The following is a 14,883-nucleotide window of genomic DNA, read 5'->3' as shown; positions in this document are numbered from 1 at the left end:
AAGGTCAGCTATCACAGTCATCAAGGACAGAAATCAAAGGTTTGAATTTTTGTTATGGTCGACCTCAAAAAGAGCAAAGAAAAAAAGTAATTGAGACAATGACCAAGCAGACAGCTCTAAAATAATAATTCAGACGTGTTGGTTCAGCGTGCTCCTTTCAGCTTTTTTGCATGCCTTGAGGCACACACCTCGGAACTGCCTCATTAATCTGATAATGTAGCCTATAAATCAAATACTAAATTGTGCTCCGTCACGGTCAAGTTGGACGCTTGTAGACCGGTATATTTCTTTATTATTATGTATCTAACATTTTTGTGAAATATTTTACACTCAGCTAGTTTTTTTATGATCAGAAAATAGCTTTCCTATGTGCTGATTTCCTCCAATACAGTATTCTGAATCAGATCTCTTGTAGTACCTGATTATTGAGACTATAAGGCACAGTTGAAAATCCTTTATTTCTCAAAATTAAACATCACAATTGACAGTATTCCTTATAATCCACTGTTCTTTAGATATGAATTCTGGTTGTGCTTAATGACCTCAAACCTTTTTTGTCATTGCTTACCTGTATTTTAACTGCACCAGTAACGTGCACAAGACACACATCCGTCATTCATTAAACCAATAGATAAAACAATAAAACAGTTAAATTAATACATCAAACAATAATTACATTAGAACAAATGCAATTCATTGAAGGACTAATGTATTTTATAATAAAGTGCTCCTTATGTATGAAAATGAACTCGTTCATTGATGGTGCGTTTTATGATCTGAAAAATACAGCACTTTTGCTGTACTTTCTAACTGTCTTTTAGTTAAAATTAATGAAGCAAGCATCTGTTTTAGATTCAAGATCTTTTTATTTTTCCACATAAAACACAAACTTTGGAACATGTGTTTATTTGGAAAGCAAACATTTAAAAAAGTAATTTCTTTGCACTATTGACTGGGTATTAATGTATTAATTAATCAAATATTAATTTACCTTCCATATTCACTCCTATTCTCAAAACACATCAAACACACATATTGTGACGCAATAAACTTTGCCGCTGAAAGAATCGACTTCCACTGATTGTTGCTACATAGGAAAAAACATAAAAAAGGCTATCAGCTGTAGTCAGGGAGCAATTCGGAGAAAGCACCAATACAAAGAGAGACCCTGTAGATCAAAGGTGTCCAAATCACGGCCCACGGGCCAACTGTGGTCCGCTGCCCATTTTTTATTGGCCCACAGCAAACTATGAAAATATCACTGGATATGGCGCACACATGAAGCTTGAATTCAGTCTACATTTTGTTGCACTTCTCAGATTTAACTCTAGATGCTGCTTGTCACTTAAATAGTGCCTCTTTATTAGTTCAGGGGTCAAAACCTGACATGTAGATATCAATGTAATGTAATGTGGAAACATTGTAAAATTTCAGCATTTTGTTTTGTACAAATAAACTTACATATACATATAAATATATGGCGGAAAACACAGACAAGACTGAAAAAGCAGTTTCTGCTCTTGCACTCCTCTTTAAAAGAAACTGCTGTATTTTAAGCCAAAACAACTGTTGTGTTATGTCTATATGCTGCCATAGCAGATTCATGGGGCATTAAGCCCCCGAAATATTTTTAATTTGTCCGTTTTAACCTGGAAGACCCCATTTACAGATGTGGTGCAACCGCTTTAAACTCAGCTATTAAACTAAGGTAATTAAATATATTTATTATTCAAAATCTTTGTCATTTTTAGCTTAGAATCATTAATTGAAGTAATATTTCGTTTACAAAAAAAAAAAAATTCACTTTTAAACAAATTATTAACTTATTAATGTCTCCGATTTCTGCATCGCGACCCTTGTCATATTAACGTGTTTCACCCATAAAATCCCCCCCAAAATCCAGCTGCTGCCATTCACAGCTGTGTCTTGACACTCAGTGATACATGCTACATGGAGTTTTTGGATCGAAACAAGGTAAGTACGCGATAATATCTCGTTAATGGCGTCCGTAATTCTGCTCTCGCGTGCTCTCACCTCCAGATTGGGTTTTGCTGTTTAAAAAACATTTCTTTTCCAAAAAATGCCCTCCTGTTCAAAATTTCTCTTCCCCCAGAAAATTGAGATTTTAAGCTTTCCAATGATGTATCACACATGCATATCGAACAATTTTGAAAGTTGGCCAAATTGGGGATCTCAGAGCGGAACTTCAAGTCATCTGAGTGTTTCCCGCCATATATACTCTATGAAAAAAAAATCCAATGTGATAAATTGAGCTATCTTGGTTGTGATTTTCTTGACTTTTATTCTTGCATAGACTATGTATAGACTATAAAATACTACTGCTCGTCTACAAAACACTTGATAGCCTTGGACCAAAATACATGCTTGATTTGTTAGATCCCTATGAAACATCCAGACCCCTAAGGTCGTCTGGTACCGGTCTCCTGTATGTTCCAAGAACAAGAACCAAGCAGCGTGAGGCAGCATTTATTTACTGTATTATGCTCCTCACCTCTGGAACAAGTTACCTGAAGGTCTGAAGTGTGTTCAAACTGTTAGCTCCTTTAAATCAGGGCTAAAAACGCTTTTGTTTATCACAGCATATCCATAATATCCATATCCATAATATTTCAAATTTCAAACTATTTGCTTTTTCTACTTTATTATTTATGATTTCAATTAATAATTAGTTCTTTTTTTAAAATTCTATTCGTGTTTTAATGCGATTTTTATGTATAATTTTTAGGCCTGTCGACAATAACGCGTTAATGACCATGATTAATCTGGAAATATTAACGCATTAAAAAAAATAACGCAATTTACCGCTCACAATAAGTTTGGCCACAACTGCCTCCCGTAGTCCCACACGGTGACGTTTACATTCTCCGCGCGACGATGCAGGACAAAATGCAGCCAGCCACGATGAGTGAGGATGATGACCCAGGACTGCTTCATGGCAAATTCCATTTTAAAAAGCTGCCTAATGGAAGTCTGGATAAAACAAAAGTTGTGTGCACATACTACTGTGATGAACTGTCCTTACATCGAAGCACAACCAGCCTAAAATACCACCATCGGGCAAAGCATATCTTCGCTAGTGTTAGCAATGACGCTAACACCGCAAAAACAAGCCGCATAACAGTCATCAACACTGGCAGAGTGCGGACTCGGACTTCTCAACAAAAGGACAACAAGTAGGTTGACTACTAGAGGTGTGCATCGACACCGCCCTCACGATTCGATTCGATTACGATTCGGAAGGCCACGATTCGATTCGATTCGATTCAGAGGGTCACGATTCGGTTCGATTCGGCAATGCATTGCGATGCATTAAAGCCTGGGATGCATTAAAATTCTAAAGCAAAGCATATTTTTCATGAATCATGAGCCAACACAAGCGGACAGACATTAAACAACTTTTTATTGGCACTTGTGTCACTCCTGGTTGAAGTCAAATGAAAATAGTATACTTTCATATATATATATTTTTTAAAAATCAGATCACAGCATTTAATTAGTGCTTTGAGTGAGACCAGGGCTTTCTCTTTTTTTTTTTTTTTTTTTACACACAGGAGCAGCCTTTCACACAGTGCAGCATCTGAACTCCTGTGCAAAATCAGTAATAACAGTCACTGTATTTTAGTCGCAACGACCCATCAATAAAAATATTCAAGTAAATATTAAAGAAAACGACAAAGAAAATATTGTAGTGCAGCAGCATCTTTATCGCAATATCAATCCAGTGATCAGTTCAGTTGCAAACAAAACATCAACTAAATTGCAATGTAGAACAAAAGTAAAAATGTAGGCCTAGCCCATCTTATATCTATAATATTTCTCGCTCCCTCTTTCTCCGTTTCAGCCATTGTTATGTTATGTCCTATCTCTCTGCTCTCTCGATTACAACTGCGCTTGTCTGTGACGTTACTCCGGTAAGGAAGCGGATTTGGGTTCCTCGTCCCCCCTGCATAGAGGTTAGATCTTGTGCCCGAACCCGACCCGACCCGACCCGACCCGAAATGTTAAGCATTCACTTTTCGGTGGGTCGGGCCGCCGCGCCGGACTAATAAATTATTCCAAAAAAAAAAAAAAAAAATGCACAGAGGGCTGTGGCGCAGCCCTCTTTTTCTTCTTCTCCTCCCGTTATTTCGTTGTGTGAATGCTTTTATAATTCTCATAAAAATATGTAGACTATTTAAATATTGAGTAAACTTGCGTTTTTTTCCTGCCAACTGAGAATTCGTTACGAAAGACACTTTTATTTATGCACGCAAAGGCAAATGTGATCCTTTTGAATCTTCTCCTCTGTGTGTCTGTAAAACCGTGTTTTTTGTTTTTTTAAAATTAAACTTTCCCAGCGTTATTTCGTTGTGTAAATGCTTCTATAAATCTCATAAAAATATGTAGACTATTTAAATATTGAGTAAACTTGCGTTTTTTTCCTGCCAACTGAGAATTCGTTACGAAAGACACTTTTATTTATGCACACAAAGGCAAATGTGATCCTTTCGAATCTTCTCCTCTGTGCGTCTGTAAAACCGTGTTTTTTTAAGATATTAAACTTTCCCAGCGTTATTTTGTTGAGTAAATGCTTCTATAAATCTCTTAAAAATATGTAGACTATTTAAATATTGAGTAAACTGACAATTCGTTACGAAAGACACTTTTATTTATGCACACAACGGCAAATGTGATCCTTTTGAATCTTCTCCTCTGTGTGTCTGTAAAACCGTGTTTTTTTTAAGATATTAAACTTTCCCAGCGTTATTTTGTTGAGTAAATGCTTTTATAAATCTCTTTAAAATATGTAGACTATTTAAATATTGAGTAAACTTGCGTTTTTTGTCTGCCAACTGAGAATTTGTTAGGAAAAACACTTTTATTTATGCACACAAAGGCAAATGTGATCCTTTCGAATCTTCTCCTCTGTGTGTCTGCAAAACCTAGTTTTTTTTGTTTTTTTTTATATTAAACTTTCCCAGCGTTATTTCGTTGTGTAAAGGCTTTTATAACTCTTATAAAAATATGTAGACTATTTAAACAGTAAGAAAACTTGAAGAAATGAAAATAAATTGCTGCTGCGTTTTTTTTTTCCGCATCACTCGGCTCGGGCATGCAAATCTATAGTTAATTGATCTGGCCGGTCGGGCTTCAATACCAGCGGGCCGTGTTGGGTTGGGCTGGAATTTTTTAGGCCGGATCTAACCTCTACGGGCTTGCTTTGAATGTAAAGTAGCTCTCTCTACAGGTAAACATGAGAATAACAATACAAATGGGGAAACCAAATCCATTGCATCACCGGAATTGCGCAGGGAAGATTTTTGAACGTACTTATATATTTTAAAATGCGCTGAATCGATTCAGCGTGTTGCCCGCATCGAATCGAATCGTCCCTGCCCCGCATCGGGATGCATCGCCGCATCGATTATTGTTGACACCCTTATTGACTACTGCTATCGCTAGATGGGAAGCCAGAGACTGTAGACCCATTAACTTAGTCGAAGACAAGGGCCTTGAAAATATCATCCAGATAGCATCGGGCGACCCAACATACAGAACACCTTCACAGGCAACTATTGCCACAAAAATTCATGAACTTTATGAAAATGAAAAGGCAACAAAGGTGGAGCAACTAGCCGGAGTTACGTTTGTTGAACTGACAGGAGACCACTGGACAAAAAAAAGGGTATGACTGGCTAACTTAAGCAGTGTTTCTAAACACTGTTCAGTCCTGTTTTTAATTGTAAAAGGTTTTTGGGCTGTGGAGCGAATTAGTCGATTTATATTGTATTTATTTATTTATTTTTCGACGAATTAAATTCATATGTATTGGTACCACTGTATGCAAATCTACATAATTCTATATTTAGCCACATTTTCCATCAGACCCTTGAGTTGATTTGTAATAATCTCTCTTCTTGTGTAGGGGTATTGGGAGAGTGCAGTTGGAAATTGAAACAAATAGTGGTTGAAATTTAATTACTTCACAAAGCGGCGTTATATCCCACTCTAAGAACATTGTTTATTTTTAAGCTGTTTAAGGCATCACCGATTTCACCAATTAGCATCCAACTTCCTTCCAACAGGACTTATCTACTCAGACTCATAATAGCTTTATCTATATTGTGCCCTGAGGCAGAAAAAACACTGCAGTACTGTGTTTTCCGTGTGTTCTGAATAAAATGCAATAAGCTTGTATTCCTCCTGCAGTAGGGAAATTTTGGTTTCACCACAGCAAATGAAAAATAAAAAAGTAAATTATAATAATGCCAGAAAAAGTGAACAAAAAATGTATTGCTACACATTTACATCATCAGACAATAAGACTGAGCAGAAGGCGCAGCAGCAGTGGCTGCAGCAATAAATTAATATCATACTTTAAATAAAGTAGTGCATGTACGGTACAGTTGGCAGAATTGTATGCAGCAAAAAAAAAAAAAAAAAAAAAAAATCAAATACATACAATATCTGAATGCAAATTAGCTGAAAATGGGAAAAAAAATGCAGAAAATATTCATGACAGTGGAGACATCCATGTCTGACTAACAATTCATAATTATATTATTCTCTATTATTCATTGCATATTAAATCTGCAATACAGAAGTGAGTTTTAACCAGTGAAGAATGAATAGAATTGTACAGTATGTGAAGACTGTATGCATAAACAAAACACTACGTACACCTTTTCGGGTGCACATGAAAATATTCATACATTTTCACTGGAAAAATAAATGTAATTCAACATCATTATTGCATGTATAACGTTCCACAAGAGACAACCAGGAAAGATTCATGTCTCTTTTCATCTAATGCTAATCACACTACATGTGGTGAAAACTAAATAGCTTTTTTTTTTTTTTTTTTTTTTTTTTTTTTTTTTTTAAATCCACACCACACACATGAAAAATAGAATCTTCAATAGAGTTGCCAGGGGGCTTTGCTTCAAGCATCATTACCATCTGTCTGTTCATCCTCTTCTCAGGAAGACACTTTGTTTCTCTCTTGGTGGTTTAAATGGTTTTTTAAAAAATTTTTTTTATTTAAATCACAGAGCTACAGAGTTTGCTCCAGTAAAATCTTTAAAAATACAAAAACAGTAACAGTCAAAAACATTACAAAAAAAAAACAAAACAAAAACGCTGTGGGATGCATTATGCCTAAGAAGCACAGACACCATGCTGTCAGGCAGCTTTGTAAGCCCCGCTTTGTCCTCTTTCACCTTCAACATCCAAACAAGAATATTTTCCTTCAAATGTGCTTAAATATTTATGAAAGGAACCAGCAGGATGGCCGTCAAGAAGCATCTGTCTCATTGCTTTATGCATTCATGCGTGCGTTCGTATGTATTTCTATCCTATAACTTGAAATTTGATTAGCCAGTGGTGACCATTGTTATCATCTGTTGGCATACCAACTTCTAATAGAAGAATTCAAACAACAATAGACACAAACAACATTCCCAAACAACTAATCAGTCACTGTGTGAAACAAGTGGTCACTTTAAATCAGGGGTCCCCAACCTTTTTTGCACCACGGACCGGTGTGATTTGGGTCTTTTTTTCATGGACTGGTGTTCTGTCAAATTTTGCACCCTTATAAAATTTTGCTCCCAAAGCTTTTGTGGCGGTGAAAAAAGCCCTCTTTTATATTCAGTTGGACTCTCAATGTTATCTAACGGTGCTAAAAAACTATTTACATCATAAACATTAGAGGTGTGCAAAATTTCCGATTCTTAGATTATTAGCGATTTGGCCGTGGAAGATTCGAGAACGATTCACAAACATCCAAATTCCGATTATTGAACTATGCCAAGTAAAGCAGAAGTACGACACACTCAGCGCGCCGCGCGGTCTTCGGTACGCAATTAGGGACGGAGCGAGAGTAGCTAAACATCATGCTTCTCATTACCCGGCCCCTCGGGTAACGCCAATGCTCAACTCACGGCTCTAGCTCAACTCATGCCATGAGATAAAAAAAAAAAAACAACAACATACCTGACTGCTGCCGAAAAGCTGCTACAAGCCACATTATGTTACGCTAGATATCATTTATATAGGACTAGATGCATTAAGCTTCGGTATCGTTACCAGCACATCTACAAAAAACTAGATGCGGGCGTTAGTAACGGCCGCCATCTTAAAGCAGTACACTTCCCTGCAAGGCTGTTTTTGCGAACTTTCCAAGCGAACCTAATTAACTTTTTATCTAAAATACTGTACTCCTAAATCGGTAAAATATTGACTTGAATCTATCTTTAAAATAGTTTTAAAACTCTTACATGTTGAAAGTAGACAAAAGAGAAATTATGGAATAACAGGAGCAATTTTAACAACTTTAACGGTTGATTCACAACATTAAATTAATTGAAAGTAGTTTAAAGCTGCTGATGTAGAATGGGGATTGGAGTTTTTTATTTACTGTTATTTTTGTATATTTGTTTACTGTTATATGTTAACTTGATACTGAAATAGTAGTTTGGTTTAGCCTGAGAGGATTTTTGAACAATTTTGGAACTAATGTACAAAACAAATTTTAAAAAATTAATTAATTAAAAAAAAAAAAGGAGTGGGGTGCATCAATAATCGTTTTATAATCGAATCGGAGCCTCTGAATCGTAATCGTAATCGAATCGTTAGGTGCCCAAAGATTCCCAGCTCTAATAAACATACATGTGCACCACGAAAATGGTGTAAATTAATGCTTAACGACACGGCGAAGTCGTGAAGTGAAAGAGCTGCGTGCAGTTGTTGTGTGCAGCTAACATGGCAAATGTAAGTTAATATTCCTTTCTTTAAAGAAGGTTTGTAGTGTGTACTTTGGAATCGCTGCATTCGCGGTCATTTTTAATGTCACGCGCATGCCAAATTTGTTAGAACACCGGCAATGTGCGGCAGAAAAATACAGCGACTATGAAATAACTTTTTTTTTTAGCCCCGTCGTGATGAGTGCAGGCAAAATACAACTCACCCACTGAATCAGTGGGAGGCCTAGGCTTGTTTCGTTGAGACGAGATGGTCCCGAGATGGGAGAGTGAGAGGAGCCCACTTCGCAAAGATACGATGTTGGAAATGTAGCAGTTTTCAGTGCTCTCCTAGCGATGTCAGGATATTCCGAAATGAAATTAATGCAGAACCTCGGTAGAGTTGTTGTCTCAAATGTACGTTTAAGGTCGCTGTGATTGGCGATATCTACAAGCTGATATTCCTGTTGCACAGACATGCTTGAATCGCCCGGTTTATTCACATACGGGTCACAAATCCCCTCCTTCGCAGTTCGTGGGTCTTTAGTGATTGGGAAGTAGTATAGATTTTGTTTTCTTCGAGGTTGTAGGCTCATCTTCTGGCTCGTCAGGTGCCCTTTTCCCTGTATAAAATCTGTCCAAAGACGTCTGTTTTTCAGTCATTCTAGTGTGGGGGCTAATTATATCCGGGAACAAATGTGATGTGCCCGCCCTACGTAATACATCATTATCGAGGACAAGCGCACATGGATACATAAAACAAGATGTACTGCTAGCAGTCCAATCAATGGATTTCTATTACGAAATTCTATCCTGTAGTATTATATCTAGAGTAGACAGGGATATTGGTGTGCTAAGGGCCACACGCCAAAGTTAATTTGGCCAGAATGCAGTCGTTAATAAATTATTATTTCTGTGCGGCCCGGTAGCAAATGCGCCACGGTCCGCTACCGGTCCGCGGCCTGGCGGTTTATTGCTTTATTTGTAGCTGCTGCTAGGTTCAAGACGCAAGCTCAATTGTTGTGTGTTTATCCAACCATTCATTTATTTGTGGTATTTAATGTTGTTTAGACTTCACTGTCATGACTGTTTTTAAATGTGTGACACTGATAGTATAGTATATACGTACGAGGGCGATTATATTTTGATTTCCAAAAAAGAGGACACTTGGCCCGGCCACGAGATAATTAAATTCTATTCAAAGTTCACTGAAAGTTGCTTTATCACTTTAATATATTTAAAGTGTGCCTCCTACATCTGGATAGAAATTATAGTTTTATAACAAAATAATAGCTATATAACCAAAGACGCAAATTCAAATTCTCAGAGGTGACTCAACAGGCCTTATTATTGCTAAAATAATGGAACAATAATAACCTAAAGAAAAAAACTGGAATGAAATAATGATTTAAAGAAATGCTTCTTCTGGATTAGCAAATGATCCTTGAACAAAATAATAGCTGTCTTTTTAATTCTTACTGTACAAATAAATAATCTGAAGTAATAACCCTAAACAATGCCCAAACACCTGCCTTTAAATGACTGAATGTTTAACTGATCGCTGTCATTTTGCTCCGGAATCTTTTGTTGACCCTGGATCCAGCCTTCCTCTTCGTCTGGTTCTGTTTGCGGTTTTTGCCTTGCTGTCTGATTGCCTTCTTCCAGCTTTTAAAATGGAGTCAGTACAAGGGGTTAAAACTAATTGGAACGCGCGGAGTTTGACCTTTTGGACGGGTTGTTGGCACTGCCCTGGCCGGGCAGTTCCGGCGACCTGGCTGGCGTGGTTCCGGAAATCTGGCTGAAAGGTCAAATTCCAACACTGTAGAAATTAATAATCTGAAATAATACCTCTTCTGTAGAAAATCCAGCTTTAACAAAGAGCTCTTTTCACTTTCCAGTGAAATAACGTAAATCAAACCATAGCCTTACAAAATTACTAATTTAACAACAACAAAAAACCCATTACTTTAGTCTTTCTTCTTTTTTTTGGTTTGTTTTTGTTTTACCACTTTGGAGGACGATGGAACACTGCTCTGACATCTGATTTTCTCTCTTACTCACACACAGCAGAACCAACCACTGGGCAGGCTGTCTGGAAACACGTCACAGGCAGCACATTACCATAGTATTCTGTGCCAAGCATCAGTCAATTTCAACACACGCCTATCAGTCCGGTGATAATGAAATAATGGAAAAAAAAAAAAAAAACGCCGGACGCCCCGAACAAGAAGTAAAAATTGGACATGTCGGGGCCGAATAGTCAACCTAGTCTCTTTGCAGTGCACTTATCGAGAGGATTGTTTTTTAACAGATCCAGGTTTTTATGATGCAAAACAATATTTTTAACTCATTTCAATCTGGATTTTGGCCACACCATAGCACCGAGACCGTGCTAATAAAGGTCCTAAATGATGCTAATCGGAATAATGACGCAGGCAAATCATCTGTTCTGCTGCTATTGGATTTCAGTGCCGCATTCAACACGTTTGTTTACAACATACTACTCAGTAAATTAGAACAGTGAGTGGGGCTCACTGACACTGTTCTTCAGTGGTTTACATCTTATTTACATGATTGGGATTTCTTTGTGTCAATCGGAAACCATGAGTCAGCACGAACCAAATTCACAAGTGGAGTTCCTCAAGGGTCCATTCTCGGACCACTTTTATTTAGCATCTAAGGAAAGGTCAAAGATCAGCACGCATCTTGGCACAATGTATAGCCAGAGGTGGTTAACCTGGACTGGACTGTTGAACAGTTGAAGCTGTACATCAAGAATGGGAAAGAAGCCCACATACAAAACTTCAACAATTAGTGCCCTGAGCAGAGGTGGTTACATGTACTCCGTTACATTTACTTGAGTAACTTTTAGAGATAACTGTACTCCTAAGAGTAGTTTTACTATCCTACAGTATACTTTTTACTTTTACTTGGGTAGATTTGTCAAGAAAAAAAACTTTGCTACTTTGGGCTACACAAGAGTCGTTACATTTTTCTCCTTATTCGACATATTAGATTTATTTATTTATTTATATAACCAGTGATGCCAAGAGTAGCTCTACCAATTTCACCAATGAGACGTCGCAACAATAATCACATGACTTTCCCAGTCAGTTGCAAGCTTGCCGTTTTATGTTCAAGACAGCTTGTTCAATCGTGGTGTCCTTAAAGCACCGTAAAAGATTTTTTAATTTTTTTATTCTCTTGTTGGAATTCAATGATTTTTTTTTTTTTTTTTAATATTTCTTTAGCTTAATGTCGTAATGTAATGGGTTATCGTACAGTTTCATTATAATGACATTTCATACAAATAACTGTGCTCAGAAAAAAGTACCATTGTTTAAAAAAAAATCCAACAAAAATGTAAACAGTTACTCACAATGTTACTCATTACTTGCTTCTTTTCACCTAATAGTTTTTTGTTTTTTTTTACTTGTACTTCAGTCCATTTTTTGGACGACTACTTTTACTTTTAATTGAGTAATATTATTATGAAGTAACGCTACTCTTACTTGAGTAAAACTTTTGGCTACTCTACCCACCTCTGCTTACAGCAACAAATCAAGTCAGAAATCATACGTACTTATTGACTCAGACCTAAAATATGGAAGCCATCTAAAGTTCGTCAGTAAATCTGCCTTTTACCACCTAAAAAATATAGCCAGAGTTAAGGGGCTTCTGTTTAAACAAGACATGGAAAAACTTATGCATTCATTCATTTTCAGTAAATTGGACTACTGTAACGGTATATTTACAGGTCTTAATAAAAAGTCAGTCAGGAAGCTGCAGCTAGTACAGAATGCTGCTACCAAAGTCCTTACAAAAACAAGGAAACTGGACCATATTACACCTGTTATGAAATTGTTACACTGGCTTCCAGTGAATCAAAGAAAAGACTACAAAAAAGACTAATGCTTGTCTACAAAACACTTAATGGCCTTGGACCAAAATACATGCTTGAGTTCTTGGACCCCTATGAAGCATCTAGACCCCTAAGGTCGTCTGGAACCGGCCTGCTGTATGTTCCAAGAATAAGAACTAAGCAGGATGAGGCAGCATTTAGTTGCTATGCTCCTCACCTCTGGAACAAGTTACCTTAAGGTCAGAAGTGTGCTCAAACCGTTAGCTTCTTTAAATTAGGGTTAAAAACACTATTGTTTACCACAGCATATACATAACTGTCTAAATATTTCAAATTTCAAGCTATTGGCTTTTTATTCATTTTTGTGTTGTTGTTTTTTTTCTATTTCCGATCACAATTGTTTTTTAATTCTCTCGATGATTTAATGTGATTTTTATGTATAATTTAATTCCTGTTTCAATTGTCTTTGTTCTTAACTTTTTTCTTTTTTATTTAATATCATTTTTACGAATGATTTTATCCTTGCTTGTGGATCTTCATGTGATGTAAAGCACTTTGAAATGCCTTGTGTTGAATTGTGCTATACAAATAAATTTGAATTGACTTACCTTGCCTCTGAGGTGACAGTAGTAATACAAGTAATAAGAAAGAAAAACAATCGTCGTGTTCGAGTGGAGTTAATACAAGTCACTCCATTAAGTTTATGTGTTTAGTTTTTTTCCCCCCATCTGTCCCATTTTAAAGCTTGTTCTGTCCAACTGGATGCCAAATAAATATGCATCCCAATAAGGACAACTATGTAAGGAGTATATTGAATATCCTTGTTGCGTAGAAAAACTGTTTCCAGTTTAAAACAGCTCTAAAGTCAATTTAAAGACCTTTTGCACAGCCCTTCGTTGCTGCTACAGCCAGCATCCATAGCCACAGATATTGTAAATAGTAATTTTGTTCATAGTGTTCTACTTCAGTTTGATGTTATTTTGTGCCACCTGCCTAATCCTTTGTTGTAGTCACCTAGTCCAGTGCATTTTGCCTGGCTGCCTTGTTTCTCCTGTGTATCATTTTGCTTCATAGCCCGTTATTTCCTCCTTCTGTAGCGCCCTCAGTTTGTTGCTGCCTCTGACCATTTGTGTTAATAACGGACTGAATTCTGCATCTGAGTACGCTCTATTTCGTCCAAGTGTGACAAAAAGTTTTGCACATTCATCAGTCAATGAAGACCCATTGTTTGTTAATGAGTTTCAAGGACAATATTTCAGAATGTGTTTGTCTTTTTGAGTCAACCTCAATTTTAAAAATAGTTAATGTGACTCATTTTTCTGTGCCGGTTCACAAATAAGAAGCTTGATAATGATCTGTGACGGACTGGACCTCAAGCACTCTTGTTCTTCGCTGTGTTTAGGGACCGCTTTTCCAGTCAATCTACAAAATGCTATTTAAAACCTTTATTAGAAAAATAAAGTGAACGTATAGCAATTGGTAGGAAAAGTGACAAACCTGAAGATGCTTTTGTTCTGCTTCTTACATTCTTTCTGTCTATTTATTCCTCCCTATTTTAGTTTTTCACAGACCTGTGTTCCAGCAGTCCCTGTCTCCATGGAAACTGCAGCCTGCACAGTAGGCAAGGGGAGGGGGAGCCGACTTACACCTGCGAATGTAGCGAAGGATATGAGGGCCCGAGGTGCGATCAAATTGTAATGGCTGTGGCTGAATGGGACCCTGTCTCCCCTTCGGCTCCTGAATTGGCCACTCCTGTCACATCTGCAACTTCAGCAGCCACTCAACCACCACCTTCAACCAGCGTGTCCCCCAGCACCACACTGGGAACTGCTACTCTGCCGCCATGGCAACCCAAAACCGGGCAGCGACTTCTGATAGTTCCGTGGGAGGCAGACAGGGTGAGACAACTTGTTATTCGTCCTTAACTTTTGGGTCTACAAACACGACATTGTCTGGTTGGGTTTGTGATCTAGGTGACTGAAGGTCTACACTGTGTGAGCCCAGAGCTGTGTGAGCTGACAGCAACACTGACGTTATCTCTGGAGGTGCCAGAGGAAACGGCTGTGAAGTAAGAATGCCTTTGACGACTTAACTCACTTTCTATGCAAGAGTATTCTATCTTTTCAGCATGCATGGCCAGAAACCACATTACATCCCTGTGAGTAAGGTCAATAAATTATGCAGGAGAGTCAAGGAGATGTCCTTGATGTTGCCCCTCATTAAAGATAGTGAATCAGTTCATGGTCAGTGAGCGCTATGAACTGAGAGCTAATCAGCTGA

General features: G+C 37.5%; 1 protein-coding gene across 1 annotated transcript in view; it reads left to right on the top strand.

Annotated features, from left to right (window-relative positions):
• dner (delta/notch-like EGF repeat containing) overlaps positions 1 to 14,883 on the top strand; it is a 91,738-nt gene that overhangs the window by 39,986 nt on the left and 36,869 nt on the right. The window contains exons 3-4 of the mRNA XM_057839914.1: positions 14,163 to 14,501; positions 14,577 to 14,671. Coding sequence (XP_057695897.1) covers positions 14,163 to 14,501; positions 14,577 to 14,671 — 434 coding nt within the window. The remainder of the gene's footprint in view (positions 1 to 14,162; positions 14,502 to 14,576; positions 14,672 to 14,883) is intronic.

This window comes from Corythoichthys intestinalis, chromosome 6 (assembly GCF_030265065.1).
Source record: "Corythoichthys intestinalis isolate RoL2023-P3 chromosome 6, ASM3026506v1, whole genome shotgun sequence".
Taxonomy (NCBI): Eukaryota; Metazoa; Chordata; class Actinopteri; order Syngnathiformes; family Syngnathidae; genus Corythoichthys; species Corythoichthys intestinalis.
The sequence above is the reverse complement of the archived record's forward strand: the minus strand, read 5'-3'. Positions and strand labels throughout refer to the sequence as shown.